A 14,997-nucleotide genomic window follows, 5' to 3' on the forward strand; every position below is an offset into this window, starting at 1 on the left:
CCTATTATATACATTTGATTTGGAAATAGTTGCGTGTCCAGGGACGAAACGCCAATGCTTTTAGTAGAATTCACGTTGCGCCCTATAGCCAGCCTCCCAGGAATTAGCCCGGATCATTCTGAAATTATACTTATATTCACCACTGCATAACGCGCGAACGTATTCATGATTTTTTTTTTTTTTTTTTGCATCTTTGACAGAAGATAGTTACTGTCAAATGACCATAGTATTGTATCCATAGCTATAATATAGAATATAGATATAGCTCTACAAACAATGTGACGCACTCCTATATTTAACAGCGTGGCCTAGCTAGAACAGGATGAGCGATATCCTCGGCCCTGAATGAGTTAAGACATTATTACATACATACATTATTATTTTGTGTAAATTAGGTTGTACGCCGACCATCAAGTGATACTTGTCTTTCCTGTCACGGCAACATGAAAAGGTTGGACTCCATCCCACACATTAGCCTCTCAACCTCAAGAGACCATGAATCCACGTCTCCCAGTCCTATTTTCTAGGTGTGTGGGGCGGGGGGTAGTCTCACCCTGGAGCAGGAGAGGCACAGCCCAGGGCTAGGGCTATCGGATGGGCAGGCAGGACACCATTAGCAGCCTATTTGCTGTAGACTTCACTTCCTCTCTCTCTGATACCCACATTGACATCTCTGATCAATTAAAGCTAAACCCTCTGGTGGATTGAGCCCTGTATGCCCTCAGAACACGTACGTAACTGAACATTCCAGTTCTACAGAGAGCAGGGCTGTAATATAATGTAGTATATTTATTCCATAAACAACACTGGGTGTCAGTTGGTTTTCTAACATTAAAGTCTGAGATTAACTGAAAAATCGCTGCTAACACTAAGATAAATTGTGTTATTCTTGATCACCGCCATATCCTCGAACTACAGCGTTAAGTGTGTGTCATCGGCTACGCCCCCCAAGGAATTCAATCAACAGTACATTCACTCGATAAAGAAATCAATCAAATGACGTCAAACGAGTGTTTGCTGCGCTGAAAGGAGGTTAACGAGTTTAACCTTGCAGGAGCGGGAGTCCCAGGCCTTGACGGCTGAACTGTGACCTCCACACAGGAACACTTCCGGGTCCCTGGGCTGGATGGCCACGCACATCACCTTAAACTGGTTATCCACCTTCACTATCTGCTGCCCTACAGACACAGAGACACATGCACACAAACACACAGTCATAGTGATTTTCATGTTGCAGATCAGATTTCAATTACTCATGCTAAATCTCACAGAACTAATGTGGGAATGCCCCATCTCAAAACAAGCCTCTAGCTTCTTTCCTCAATCTCAATCACATCCTTGGAATATTGCATTGAGTAAACTGTGTGAAATCGTATCATGTAAACAGTCTATACATACTGTGTATACAGAAGGATTTTGAACGTTCTATTGTGTCTGAATGAATAATCATGGTAATTATATGATATTAATGATTATAATACATATCAGGACATCCTCTAACATCGCATCAAATGTTAAATGATTTCCATGTTGAACAGTATGATTATGCTTTTTATTTGTATGCACCTTGGAATGAGCTGCAAAATATCATTACCTCAGAAGTGCTTCCTCCTTCGAATACTTTTAAAGGTATTTTCCAAACTGCCCTGAAGAAAACATGTTGTTTTACATAACCCTGACTTGATTTGGACTTGAGGTGGACTGTTATGGATATTGCTGGTATGGCCTGTAATGCTTCTCTTACTTTGTTTACTTTTCTTCCCTTCTGTAGCTATGTGTTTCTATCATATGAAATATATTTGATGTGAAACTGCTTATGCTGCCGTCTTGACCAGGACTCCCTGGAAGAAGAGATCTTGTATCTCAATGGGACCTTCCTATTATGCTTGTTATCATGAATTTTGACATGGGAATCATGTGCCACAATCTCATAATTTCATCACGAAACGACACCATTGAAAAACAATAAACAATCATGTATAATTATTTCCCAGCCTCTAGCCTACTCCCCCCTATTGAATGCATTTCCTTAGGGAGGAGACATTTGTCATTTGACCTTCGCTCCTGAGATGGTATGAAATACATCTCTTTCATAAAACCCAGGATCTAGGAGGAAGATATATTGTGTCCTCTAGGAGGAAGATATATTGTAGCCTCTAGAAAGATAATCGGCTCCTGCTGACAGAGTGCTTGACAGACAGTTTCTAGTCCAGATGACTGGTCATCAGTGACTATAAAAACATCAAAAGCTGAAGTATTGTTGCACTCCCCCTCATTTGAAACGCACCTGATAGAGAACTGGCACCACTTTCTCCCTGCAGGTTTAAAGGGGAACTATCTTACTATTTCTTTCACTATTTGGGCAATTTTACACTTCCTGAGAGTCTATGGAACACATCTGTAATTCTTACTTTGTTTACTTTTCTTCCCTTCTGTAGCTATGTGTTTCTATCATATGAAATATATTTGATGAGAAACTGCTTATGCTGCCGTCTTGACCAGGACTCCCTGGAAGAAGAGATCTTGTATCTCAATGGGACCTTCCTATTATGCTTGTTATCATGAATTTTGACATGGGAATCATGTGCCACAATCTCATAATTTCATCACGAAACGACACCATTGAAAAACAATAAACAATCATGTATAATTATTTCCCAGCCTCTAGCCTACTCCCCCCTATTGAATGCATTTCCTTAGGGAGGAGACATTTGTCATTTGACCTTCGCTCCTGAGATGGTATGAAATACATCTCTTTCATAAAACCCAGGATCTAGGAGGAAGATATATTGTGTCCTCTAGGAGGAAGATATATTGTAGCCTCTAGAAAGATAATCGGCTCCTGCTGACAGAGTGCTTGACAGACAGTTTCTAGTCCAGATGACTGGTCATCAGTGACTATAAAAACATCAAAAGCTGAAGTATTGTTGCACTCCCCCTCATTTGAAACGCACCTGATAGAGAACTGGCACCACTTTCTCCCTGCAGGTTTAAAGGGGAACTATCTTACTATTTCTTTCACTATTTGGGCAATTTTACACTTCCTGAGAGTCTATGGAACACATCTGTAATTCTTTTTATTTTTTTTAATTCATTGTTTTGTATTTCTAATCAAGTACTCTAGAGCAGCATTTTCAAGCTGTTTTTGGCTGGGCTCCGCCCATACTCGCAATGCACTTTGAGTAACAGTCACCCACAGTCTGCATTGGCAGATAACTTTGGGGGGAGAGAGATAGAGGGACTAATTAATTTCATCGCGGGGGGCATAATCCCACGGGATAATGCATTGGTAACTTGTTTCAAATAACAATATATACCCCTGTGAATATTATTGCACGGATCAGAATACACGTGGGAGCGTGCGCTATGATATTGACGTGACATGAGGTTGACGTGACACGAGTGCTGATGGGAGAGAGGGAGAGACAGAGAGAGAGAGGGAGAGAGAGAGATCGCTCCGAGAGCACGCATGCGTTTCCCCCCACACGCGCAATCGCGAGTGTGTAAATGCTCCGAGACGAGTCGAACCATATGAGAGCCTCTCTCTCCCTCTCTCTGTCTGTCTCTCCCTCTCTCTCTCTCTTTTTCTCTCTTGAGGAAGTGTCAGTGACAGGGACCGCTTTCGCATTATTTCCACTCGCTCCGTTGTTGAGCGAATTGTTGATTGTGTGCGGTGGCTACAACCACAGAAGGAGCTGAGGTATGCAGATCAGAATCCTTACACGTCACAGGTACGCTAAATTCAGAATGGCTTAGTTCACTGGGGGAAGACCTTGTCTCATCTGAACTGGAGGAATGCGCAAAAATTAGAATTTGAGACATAGACAGTGTTGGTACAACCCCACATTGCTAGAAAACAATGCTAAACACTGGAAAAGGCCATTTATAAGATAGTTCCCCTTTAAGAAAATCTGTTGTAGGTGTGTGTGTGTGTGTGTGTGTGTACCATATGAGCAAGAGATAGACTGAGAGGGTGTATGTTTGTGTGCATATTTGCATGTGTGTGTGTGTGTCCATTCTGTTTAAACCAATAGGATTCACAACACCTAGAATCCATTGCACACATAACAAATGGATGTAATGCATACAAACACCTGTACAACGCTCAGCATGACCGTATTGTGGACATTGTGTCTGAATTTTCTGACGATACAGCGCTGATCGGTCTGATCAACAAAGGCGATGACCAAGCCTATAAAAAGGAGATTTGACTCATTTGCCCACTGGTGCGATGCCAACTTCTTGGAAATAAACATAGAAAAAACCAAGGAGTTGGTCATCAACTTCAGTAGGAAGAAGGTGAATGTCTCTCCTGTCATCATTAGGGGGCAGGAGGTTGAAATAGTCCAGTCCTATAGATACCTTGGCGTTCACCTGGACGGTAAGTTGGACTGGAAGCAGAACACAGATTCTGTGTTTAAAAAAAGCCCAGTCTCGGCTCTTTCATCTGAGAACTTCGTTCTTTTGACATCAGCAGGTCACTTCTCTATGTATTTTACCAAGGTATCCTGGCTAGTGTCGTGTTCAATGCTGTTCTCTGCTGGGGGGGCAGCATCACTGTTTCGGACAAAAACCGTATAAATAAAATCATCAAATAATAATAATAATGCAGGACCTGTTGCAGATGTCTTTATTCGGCATGCAACGACATGCAATGTTTTTTTAGCGGTACACACACAGCGGTTCGTTTTTAGCACACACACCGGAACACACATGCATGCATTGTCTCTTTAGAATCGCCGATGCGATTCGTCTCTGCGATTACCCATCCCGTCGTCCTTCCCCCCCAAGGGCAGCCGGGAGCAGACAGGCGTCAACGTGAGCCGCGCCAGGGGACCAACCCAAGTGCTCCTGTCCGTCTTCGTCAAGGACGCCACAGCGTTAGCGATCTGTTGTTGTGCATGTTTTTCCATTGGGTTTATCTTATCGGGGGGGAAACCCTTGCGAGCACAGGGAGAACATGCAAACTCCACACAGAAAGGCCTGGGAGATACCCCACCTGGGTACCTGGCATCATGGAAACCTGGTCCCCAAGCGGGAATCGAACCCTGGACCTTCTTGCTGTGAGGCGACAGTGTTAACCACTACACCACCGTGATGGCACGGAAGGCACGGAAGGCTGGCTCAGTGATTGGCCTTCCTCCTGATTCCCTGGAGATCACCATAGCCAAGCGAACCAGGACTAAACTGAACACCATTTTATCTTTTGTAGGCCACCCACTGTTTAGTATTTTTGATGCTCTGTGAAGCTCATTTAGTAACAGATTGCTGATGCCTCAATGCTCTACTGAGCGATTGAGAAGGTCCGGTCTGCTGCGGTAAAAGAAAATTACCGATAGCACTGTGTTAACACTTTCCGTGTTATGTGGAAGCAGGACTTTTTTTTCTCCATGCGTTTCATTCAATCCAATCCAATGGGGTGCAGTACCATCCGGAGAGACGATAGGGGGCGGTATTTTCCCTGTTCGAGCTCAGACAGATCCCCACTGGTAACGTGAGGCTAGATTGATGAAAAATGAATGGAAATCGATAATAAAAAAAAATAACGATTAAAAACGAGATCTCTCGTCGGCTGGCACTCAACGGTTGGCATGAACTAACGAGAAATCTCGTCGTTGGCACTGAAAGTGTTAAGAGGCTCTCTTATTGTGTTGTGTATCCTGTAGTGCAGGGGTGGCCAACCCGCGGCTCGCGAGCCGCATGCGGCTCTTTGCCCGTCAATGTGCGGCTCTTCCATCCATAAAAAAATATATATATATATATTTATTTTTTAACTTTTTTTTTTTTTATGTCACTCATTCCGTAAGGACGTAGAATAAACATTTAAAAAAAATTAAATGGTCCATTTGCATGTTCTTGGTATCTGAATCTAGGGACATATATGGATCAGTGTCAGAAATAGTGTGTCTGTTACTAGGCTTGAGTAAATTGTAATGAACCAAAGGAGAATATCAATTCTATTTAGAAAATATATAAATTATCTTTGACTGTGAATAACACCATGCTAAAATTGACCAGACCTGAAAAATCGAAGCAAATGAATAAAGGGAAGATGATTAAACAGAAGGTTTTGTAGATACAGTACTGATATACAGTATATATTTTTTATAATGTAAATTTCTCCACCATTTTTCATCGTATTGCAACACCGTTTTTTGCAAGACGTTCACAGAAAGGTAGAGAAACTAACTGCGTTCTATTTTATGGCAATACCGTTCAGGTTTGTGGGAGATAATCCCCAAAAATAAGAGAAATAAAAAAGTAAATCCAGAAGTCAGATGATTGACAGGGTGAGCTGGGTAGGGTAGTTTTTCTAAATTCGAAAGCCCTGAGTCTCTTCCTTCAAAAGACTACACTCACTTTTGGCTGTGCCACTTCCTCCTGTCTGTTTGATGAGAGAGAGAAAGAGAGAGAGATCCCCTTGTCTCTCTCCCTCTCCCGTTTCGGGAAGTGTTGCACTGTGCTGCGCGCTATAGACGGGGCGTTAGTTATGCTTCCGAATCGAGAGAGAGAGCACTGTGTAAACAGGGCTGCATGTATGAGATTAACAGGTCCCCTTGTCTCTCTCTCTGACAGTGCGATGCGCGCATGTGTATGTGTGCTCTGTCGCGAGGGTGTATTTCTCTCGTTCGCTCGCGCTACAACCACAGAGCCAATCGGATCACTATCCGCTCCATCCTCGCCACGTGACGTCACCATGCGAGTCAAATCAGAATGACCTGATTTTTTCGACCAGGAAATGGTCTGCCCTGAATGAGAGCAATCCGCCAATATGGTATTTAGACACAGACACATTGATACTAACTACTATTACTATAATACAATGCTAGACACTGAAAAAAGACATTTATAATGCATGTCACCTTTAAATATAGTTCTAATATATGCACATGATACCTCGTCATTCAGCATTAGGTTGTTGAAGCGCCATCTCAAGGACCGCTGTCCTTCCTCTACGGATGTGATTATCAATTCAACTGGAGCATGATCAGACAGTACAATGTTCCCTATCCTACTATCTGCTACTTGTTCCACCAGTGTGTTAGAGATCAGGAAATAGTCTCTTCTAGAGTATGAGGCATGTGGGTGAGAGTAAAACGTATAGTCTCTTTCCTGTGGGTTCAGGACCCTCGAAATATCCACTAAGCCCAGTTCATCTACCAATACACTGATCGCCAACCTCCCTGTATTGTCAGTGTTCCTGGGTTGAGATGATTTATCTAGTAAGGTGTGTCCAACTAGGTTGAAGTCCCCCCCTATGATTACGTTGCTATTCCCTATTTTCCTAATAACCTCACACACTTCATGGAAAAAGTCTGAGGATGTTATGTTGGGTGCATAGATATTAGCTAATGTAGTTCTCTGTCCTTCCAAATCTGCATCCAATATAACCCATCTCCCCTCATCATGAGAAAAACTAGTGTGTACCTTAAGGTCCATGTTCTTTCTCACTAATATTGCCACCCCCCTCTTCCTAGAAGAGAAGGTACTATAAAATATTTGTCCCACCCAGTCCCTCTTAAGTTTGGCCGATTCCTCCTCATTCAAGTGTTGGATTAATATGACTTTTTTTGTTTCAAGAATGTCAGTATTTTTCTCCTTTTAATGGGATGATGACATCCGTCTATATTCCATGATACTATTTTAATCAGCCCCATTGCCCTTGTATTGTATCTCTTCTGTGCAATCCAGCATCTAATGCTTCTATGCCCGGGGCGTTATACCTCTTATTTCCATATCTAGGACCTGAGATTGTGATGATAGACATAAAACAATATAGTACATATCGAAATAAAAAGGAACATATAAAAACATAAATACATCCCCCCCCCCACACTTACCCAAGCTACGTTCGATAGGACCCCAGAAAGAACAGTTGCACAAAAGGTGAGATCTATACTCACCTGTGCACTTTGGCCCCCCTCGTCTATCAGAGGAGTGCATTAAACATGAGGTAGGTTGCCTAAAACTATGCCCCTACTATTTTGTAAACCCTAATGTAACGTATGGTTCACACTGTAAGCTATACAGTGTGATCAACTTAACTGAACTTATCAAAATGGTGATGTTTTCCATCCAACAATTAACATTTGTATATATCCTGGATATATATATTGGTACGTTGCAACTTCTATGTCATAACCATATTGCATTATGGTTCATTTCGCCCTCCCATATTATCTATCAGGGATATTTCCTTTCCCACGCTTAGAGCTTATTTTTACATTTAGTGCAATACATTTTTTTTGCGCTTTGTAATGTCCGTTATTCTACGACGATGCTCCTGAGACTTCTGTATTTATGTGCGTCTTGTCCGTTATCTTAAATGTTCGTCTCCGAAAGTCACCGTCTGAATCCCTGAAGTTTCTCCCGGTACCCGTGACGGTCGCTGTCCTACTGTGCGGGACCACGTCTTGCCATATCCTTCGTCGCCTCCGCTGCGTTCTGGTATAGGCGGGTGCCGTCCTCGTAGAAGGCCCTCATCCTCGCAGGATACAGTGTCTGCAACTTGACATTCTTCCCCTTCATTATTCTCTTGGCTTCGGCATATTCTCCGCGCCTCTTCAGTATTTCAGTGGGGAAATCATGGTCGACATAGAAGCGTGTATTGTCACGGGAGACGTTTTTCTTCTGCCACGTCCGGCATATTATCTCTTCTTTTATTTTGTAGCTCCCGAACTTAACCACGATTGACCGTGGCTTCAGCTGTGGGTTGCTAGGCATTGGGGCTAATGCCCGGTGTGCTCGTTCGATACAAAGTTCCATGTCATGAGGCAGGCCAAGTGCGTCCTTAAACAGGTTGTCTAGAAATCCGTGCATGTCTTTCCCCTCCTTCTCCTCCGGGATACCGTAAACCTGTAGGTTCTCCCTCCTCGTTCTGCCCTCCTGGTCGAGTAGCTTAGCTTCTACGCTAGCCTGCCTCTGTATTAGCTTCTTGATTAAAACCGTTGCCGCATCGAGCACATTTTCATTTTCTCCGATTCTCCCCTCCGCCTCACCGAGTCTATTGTTCATCTTGTTCATTTCACTTTTAATTTCCAGAAACTGACGCTCATTGTCTCTTCTGAATTTTTTTAGCTCCTTGTAAATGTTCATCAGCGTGGCTTCCCGTTCAGGTTCATCATCGCCATTTCTTTCTCCTGTCGCATTGTCATTCTCTGCCATTCCGTCGTCTTTTTCAGATGTAATCGTGTTTGCCCTACGTCTTGTGATAGCCCCTTCTTTCATTACTATTAAATAAATACCCTGGTGTTGTCGATATACGTTTTCCGGGGCTATATTATTTCGCTATCGGGGAGCTCGTGAGTTAGGCTGCCATGTTCTTCCGCGGTCAAACCAGAAGTCGCAGTGACTGTTCTACGTGCACCACCGAGGCTATGGATCAGCTTCTTACCGTCCGTGGTCTGTCAAAGTGGTTTGTGGTCCGTCAATGTGGTTTCATTGCTGGGTTAAGTACTTCTATTCTATTCACATATATGCTTACCACTTGTATCTATTGCTATGTCCGCCCATTACAATCACGCGAGCTGTCTAACGCCTGTCCTGTCTCCCTGTGAGTTGCTGTCCCGGAGTGATGACCGGAGTGCTGGACGTCCCGTGATGATGATGGGGACGTTGCGACCCTCTCTGCGCCGCCCCCTGTCTCCGGCTGTCTCGGAGTTATGAGTGTTGAACGTCCCGTGATTAAGACGGGGAGGACGTGACCCTCTTTGCGCCGCCCCTGTGCCTCAAATAGATCCGCTATCAGCTCTATCTTTAATCTTTCAAAATGTTCAGTTGCTATCGCTATCAGCTCTATCTAAATTTTTTCTAAATGTTCAGTTGCTATTGCATGCACTCATCTGTGTTTCACTACACACATGAGTGCATGCTTACCAACTGTCCGTCTGCAACACTACTATCACCGACATCTAAGAAGGGAGATCCCCCCCTTGAATTGGCCCTACTAAGGTTTCTCTCCTCCACATTGCCTGTGGTGCATTTTTTCCTATTGCTAGGTTTTAGTGAGTTTTTCCTTACCTTCGCGTGGGGTATGTCTGGGAGTGTTTGCATTGCATTAATTTATTTTGCATTTATTTTAAATTAGTTGGACCTTATGGTGTTCCTGTTTTGTTTCTTGACTTATTGTGATGTTTCTTCTTGACTTGTTTAAAGAAGATGTGTCCGGCCCATGGGGACATTAACATGTGTTGTCGGGCCTTACAATTTTTTTTATTTGATTTATGTGTATTCGTTCTGGTGGCAAACCATGTTTCCCCTCGGGGATTAAGAAATAAACCATACCATACCATGCGGTACGGAACATAATCACCATCTAGTGCAGCAATGTACAAACATGCTAGAGTGGTTTGGCCTTACCAACGATGTCTTTGCTAACATACCAAATACACCGGATGTTGTTTTTGTTGACACCAGTCACAGGGAGGTGCTGGTCATAGAAGTAGGCTGTACCTCTTCAACTCATTCAGAACGCAGCGGCCCGCCTGATCTCAAACCTACCGAAGTCGGCCCATGTCACCCCACTTCTTAGGGACCTGCACTGGCTCCCCATTGCTGCACGAATCCACTTCAAGGCCCTCGACCTGGCATACCGTGCGGCAAAGGGAACCGCTCCCGCCTACCTCCGGTCGATGGTCTCTAACTACACACCCTCAAGACCCCTACGCTCTGCATCTTCTGGCCGCCTCAAACATACTCCTATCCAAGCTCCGGGAGGGTCATCAAAGAGAAGTCGCCTATTCTCAGTCCTTGCCCCACAATGGTGGAATGAACTACCCACCCCAGTTAGGACAGCCGAAACCCGTCCAATCTTTCGCCGTCGACTAAAGACTCACTTCTTCAATCATTATCTGAAATTAAAAAAATATATACAAAAAATTTGAAATCTAACCCTAACTAACCTTACTGTCATGCACTTGTCCTAATAAACTAACCTACACTGTAGCATGCAACACTTTGTGCCCTTCCTGATGACTTGTCGTACAGAACTTGTAAGTCGCTTTGGATAAAAGCGTCAGCTAAATGACTAAATGTAAAATGTATCTTTGATCTGTACATGGACCAGGCCTTCCGGGACAAGTATATCAAATACCAACCACTGCTCAATGTGATGGCCGACCTTGGGTATAGGTGTAGATATAGTGTACTTGTATTCGGAAGTCTTGGCCATGTATACAAATGCACCATGACCGGTCTGAGAATTGCTGCAATGTCTAAAAGAAAAGCCAAACAAATTGCCAAATATTGCTCCGTCTCAGCTATTATTGGCAGCTTAGCCACGTGGAGAAGGAGGTGCTATGTGTAACCTTAAGTGTTCAGTGCTGCTTGGCCCAATACATTTGATTCCCTGTTTATGTAATATAATTTGTGGAACCAAATAAAGTATTCAAATGTGTGTGTGTGTGTGTGTACCATATATGAGCAATAAATAGACTGAGAGGGTGTATGTTTCTGTATGTTTGTGTGCATGTGTATATTTGCGTGTGTGTGTGTATGTTTGTACAGTATGTCCTACCTGGGAGCAGCAACAATAGTGAACTGATCCCCTGCTCCTCTCCAATCCCCCAGGTCCTACTCTTCCCTCCCTGATCCCCACTCCCCAGCAGTCCCCAAGGCCCCACAGCCTGCAACGCAATTACCCTGTCACTGTCCCATCAGCACCCAGGGAATGGCCCTGCTGTTACTACCACTCTCCCTACATACATGAAACAAATAGCCTGCCAGACAAATACTCTACTACTGAGTGTGAGTGTCTGTGTGGGAGTGTCTGTGTGAGAGTGTCTGTCTGAGTGTATGTGTGTGAGTGTCTGTGTGAGAGTGTCTGTGTGAGAGTGTCTGTGTGAGAGTGTCTGTGTGAGTATGTGTGTGAGTGTCTGTGTGGGTGTATGTGTGTCTGTGTGTGAGTGTCTGTGTGTGTATATGATATGTATATGTCTTGAGTGTGTTTGTGTGTATATGATGTGCGAGTTTGTTTGTGTGTATATGGTATACTGTATGTGAGAGTGTTTGCGTGTATGATATGTATGTGTGTGAGTGTCTTTGTGTGTGTATATGATGTGTGAGTGTGTTTGTGTGTGTATATGATATGCATACTGTATGTGTGAGCATGTTTGTGTATATGATCGATGTATACTGTATGTCTGAGTTTGTTTGTGTGTGTACATGATATGTATACTGTATGTGAGAGTGTTTGTGTGTGTTGGATATGTATGTGGGTGTCTTTGTGTGTGTAATGTATATGTGTGTGTGTTTGTGTGTATGCTATGTATACTGTATGTGTGAGTGTGTTTGTGTGTATGATATTTATACTGTATGTGTGAGTGTGTTTGTGTGTATATGGTGAGTGTGAGTGCATGTGTGTGTGTGTGTGTATGCATCTGTAGCCTCTTCAGTTTATTCACCCTTCACTCAAAATGGTATACAGACATACAGCCAGGTCCATAAATATTTGGACATTGACACGATTTTCACAACTTTGTCTCTGTGCACCACCACAATGTCTCTGTACACAACCACCATGTCTCTGTACACAACCACAATGTCTCTGTACACAACCACAATGTCTCTGCACACCACCACAATGTCTCTGCACACCACCACAATGTCTCTGCACACCACCACAATGTCTCTGCACACCACCACAATGGACTTGAAATGAAACAGTCAAGATGTGCTTTAAGTGCTGACTTTCCTTTAATTTGAGGGTATTTACATCCAAATCAGGTGAACAGTGTTCACTAAGAAAACCAAGGAGCTCAGTGTGGACTTCAGGCAGACTAGAGCCGGTGTGCATGCCCCTGTCCATATGAACGGGACGGAGGTCGAGCGTGTCTCCAGCTTCAAATTCCTGTGAGTCCACATCTCCGAAGGTACGGCAACTGCCTCAGACCAGAAGGCACTGCAGAGTGTGGTGAAAACCGCACAACGCATCACCGGTACTGTACATCACTCCCTGCAATTGAGTCTATCTTTCACAAACGGTGTCTGAGGTAAGCACACAGCATTGTCAAGGACACCTCTCATCCCAATCATGGACTGTAGATCTTATCTTATATTTACTGCATTATATATATCCATCATTATCTGCATATAATTATTCTATATACCTACACATAACCTGTATAACTCTGTATGATTATATGTACTGTGACGAGCCTGGTGGTGTTCAGACTCGTCACGGTTCAAAAACAAACAAATTAAATTGTCCACACAAGTGCAATATCAATCAATACGAATATTTATTGATTACAGGCTGTTGTGAAGGATCAGATTAAACCGAATATATATATTTATTTATATATATATATTTAATTGTATTTGTATATCGTTTGATATCCCCTGTATATTCATTGTACAATATGCACTGAATATCCCTTTAGTCTACTAAACAGCCCATAATAGTTTCATTCTACCATTGGACGAGAACCTGGCGCCAGGTTGCCATACCCCTAGGTCCAAGTTCAATCGTGCCGCCTAACATGTCGTGGCAAGCCCCGGTTCCGCGCAGGAATATGTCAGGCGAAATACGAATGGTACTATTTGTTCATAGCGCATATATATATGGCGCAAGTAAAGTAGAACTTTCTTTTTAGTCCAGTTCTTTACCCTCCAACAGAGTGACAGACGCAAAGCCTCCCCACGACGCACGTGTGGTGTAGTAAGGCCTACTTGGCCCAGAATAGGCATTGAGATATCGTGTAGATTAATAGTTGAATAGTCATAGTTTGGCACTATACCGTCGAGTTGGACGTATTCTATTAAGCTAATAATAGTCTATTTATGTATGGTGCATCGTTCGGTTAGAGTTCTAAAGTTATCAGTACCCCCATCGTTCCTGACGTTATCTGGACGCTTAACCAGGCTGGGCAGACCCCTAGTGGTGCTTGCATCCGAGGAGCTCCGGGCCAAGAGCGACTGGACCTGTATATTGGATTACTCTACCCGGACGACGGCGAGCCTTCCACGGCTTGGATTATGCTTTGGGTGCTTTGATTATTCCATGGATAAAGGCCAACACTGCGGAGTGTTGGAACTACCCCCCGGAGAGGACTCCAGGTGAGACGGCGCTCTACACCAGTGAGGTCGCCTCACGTCTCTCCGTTGTGGACCGGCAGCTACCGTCCACAGAGGGTCCAGCTGTATTCGTCTGCGGTCCGAGGTTCTGTGGGCACCGTGTCCAAGACTTTGGATTCTCCCAAGACACCGTCGGCCAGATTGGATACCGCCAGCGGCTTCTCTAACCCCCCCCTCCTACTGTCTTACAACCAGCGGGACCCCCCCCCCCCCCCCCTTTAGTGTATCCAGCTATAATCATTTAAGTACCATCGCTATTGTTTCCTAAATATTCCAGGTTGTATACTTACTCCCTGCGTAACCAGAGATTGGACATTCAATGTTGATTTACCTACGAATACTCATTTGCCATAAAAGTGCATATTTCATATTTCAAATCATAAATGTAATTAAGTGATCGTTGTATACACCTTTTGCTGTATTAAACCTTCGATTTGGTACATTTGTGTGGATTCGTTTCATCAGGTGGGAAAGTGTTCATCATACTTATATCTTGTACTGGATGGCCAGAAGTTAAAGTACATGAGGTAGTGGTATTAAATATCATATCTAACAATACAGTCAGGGAATTGTACCCCTCAGTTACAATTGGTCCTTCGAGCCGGAGGGTAACTAGTGTAATATTAATATAGTGTTATTAATATCGAAATGGCCTATGATGAACACTCCACGAAACGATCCTCCTAACCTAGAACGCCCGCGGCGCAGATGACAGACACCTCAGTACTTAGAGGCTTACACTGTCAGTCAACTACCTAGCCTTCGACAAACGGTAAACGCGGTAAAAGTAGAAAGTAAAATTATGTCTGACCTTAACGACCAGGTTTCCCCGACCACAGAGGCCCTAGTAGGTCCTAATGTAACTGACCAAGCTCACGGTGGGGACCAGGAGGGAATTGACATGCCTTTACCCCCCGCCACTAC

General features: G+C 43.7%; 1 protein-coding gene across 1 annotated transcript in view; it reads right to left on the minus strand.

Annotated features, from left to right (window-relative positions):
* The window catches only part of wdr25 (WD repeat domain 25), a 68,016-nt gene that overhangs the window by 13,416 nt on the left and 39,603 nt on the right, over positions 1-14,997 (minus strand). The window contains exon 3 of the mRNA XM_084309642.1: positions 1,048-1,178. Coding sequence (XP_084165768.1) covers positions 1,048-1,178 — 131 coding nt within the window. The remainder of the gene's footprint in view (positions 1-1,047; positions 1,179-14,997) is intronic.

Source organism: Notolepis coatsorum, assembly GCF_963971535.1.
Source record: "Notolepis coatsorum genome assembly, chromosome: 3".
NCBI lineage: Eukaryota > Metazoa > Chordata > Actinopteri > Aulopiformes > Paralepididae > Notolepis > Notolepis coatsorum.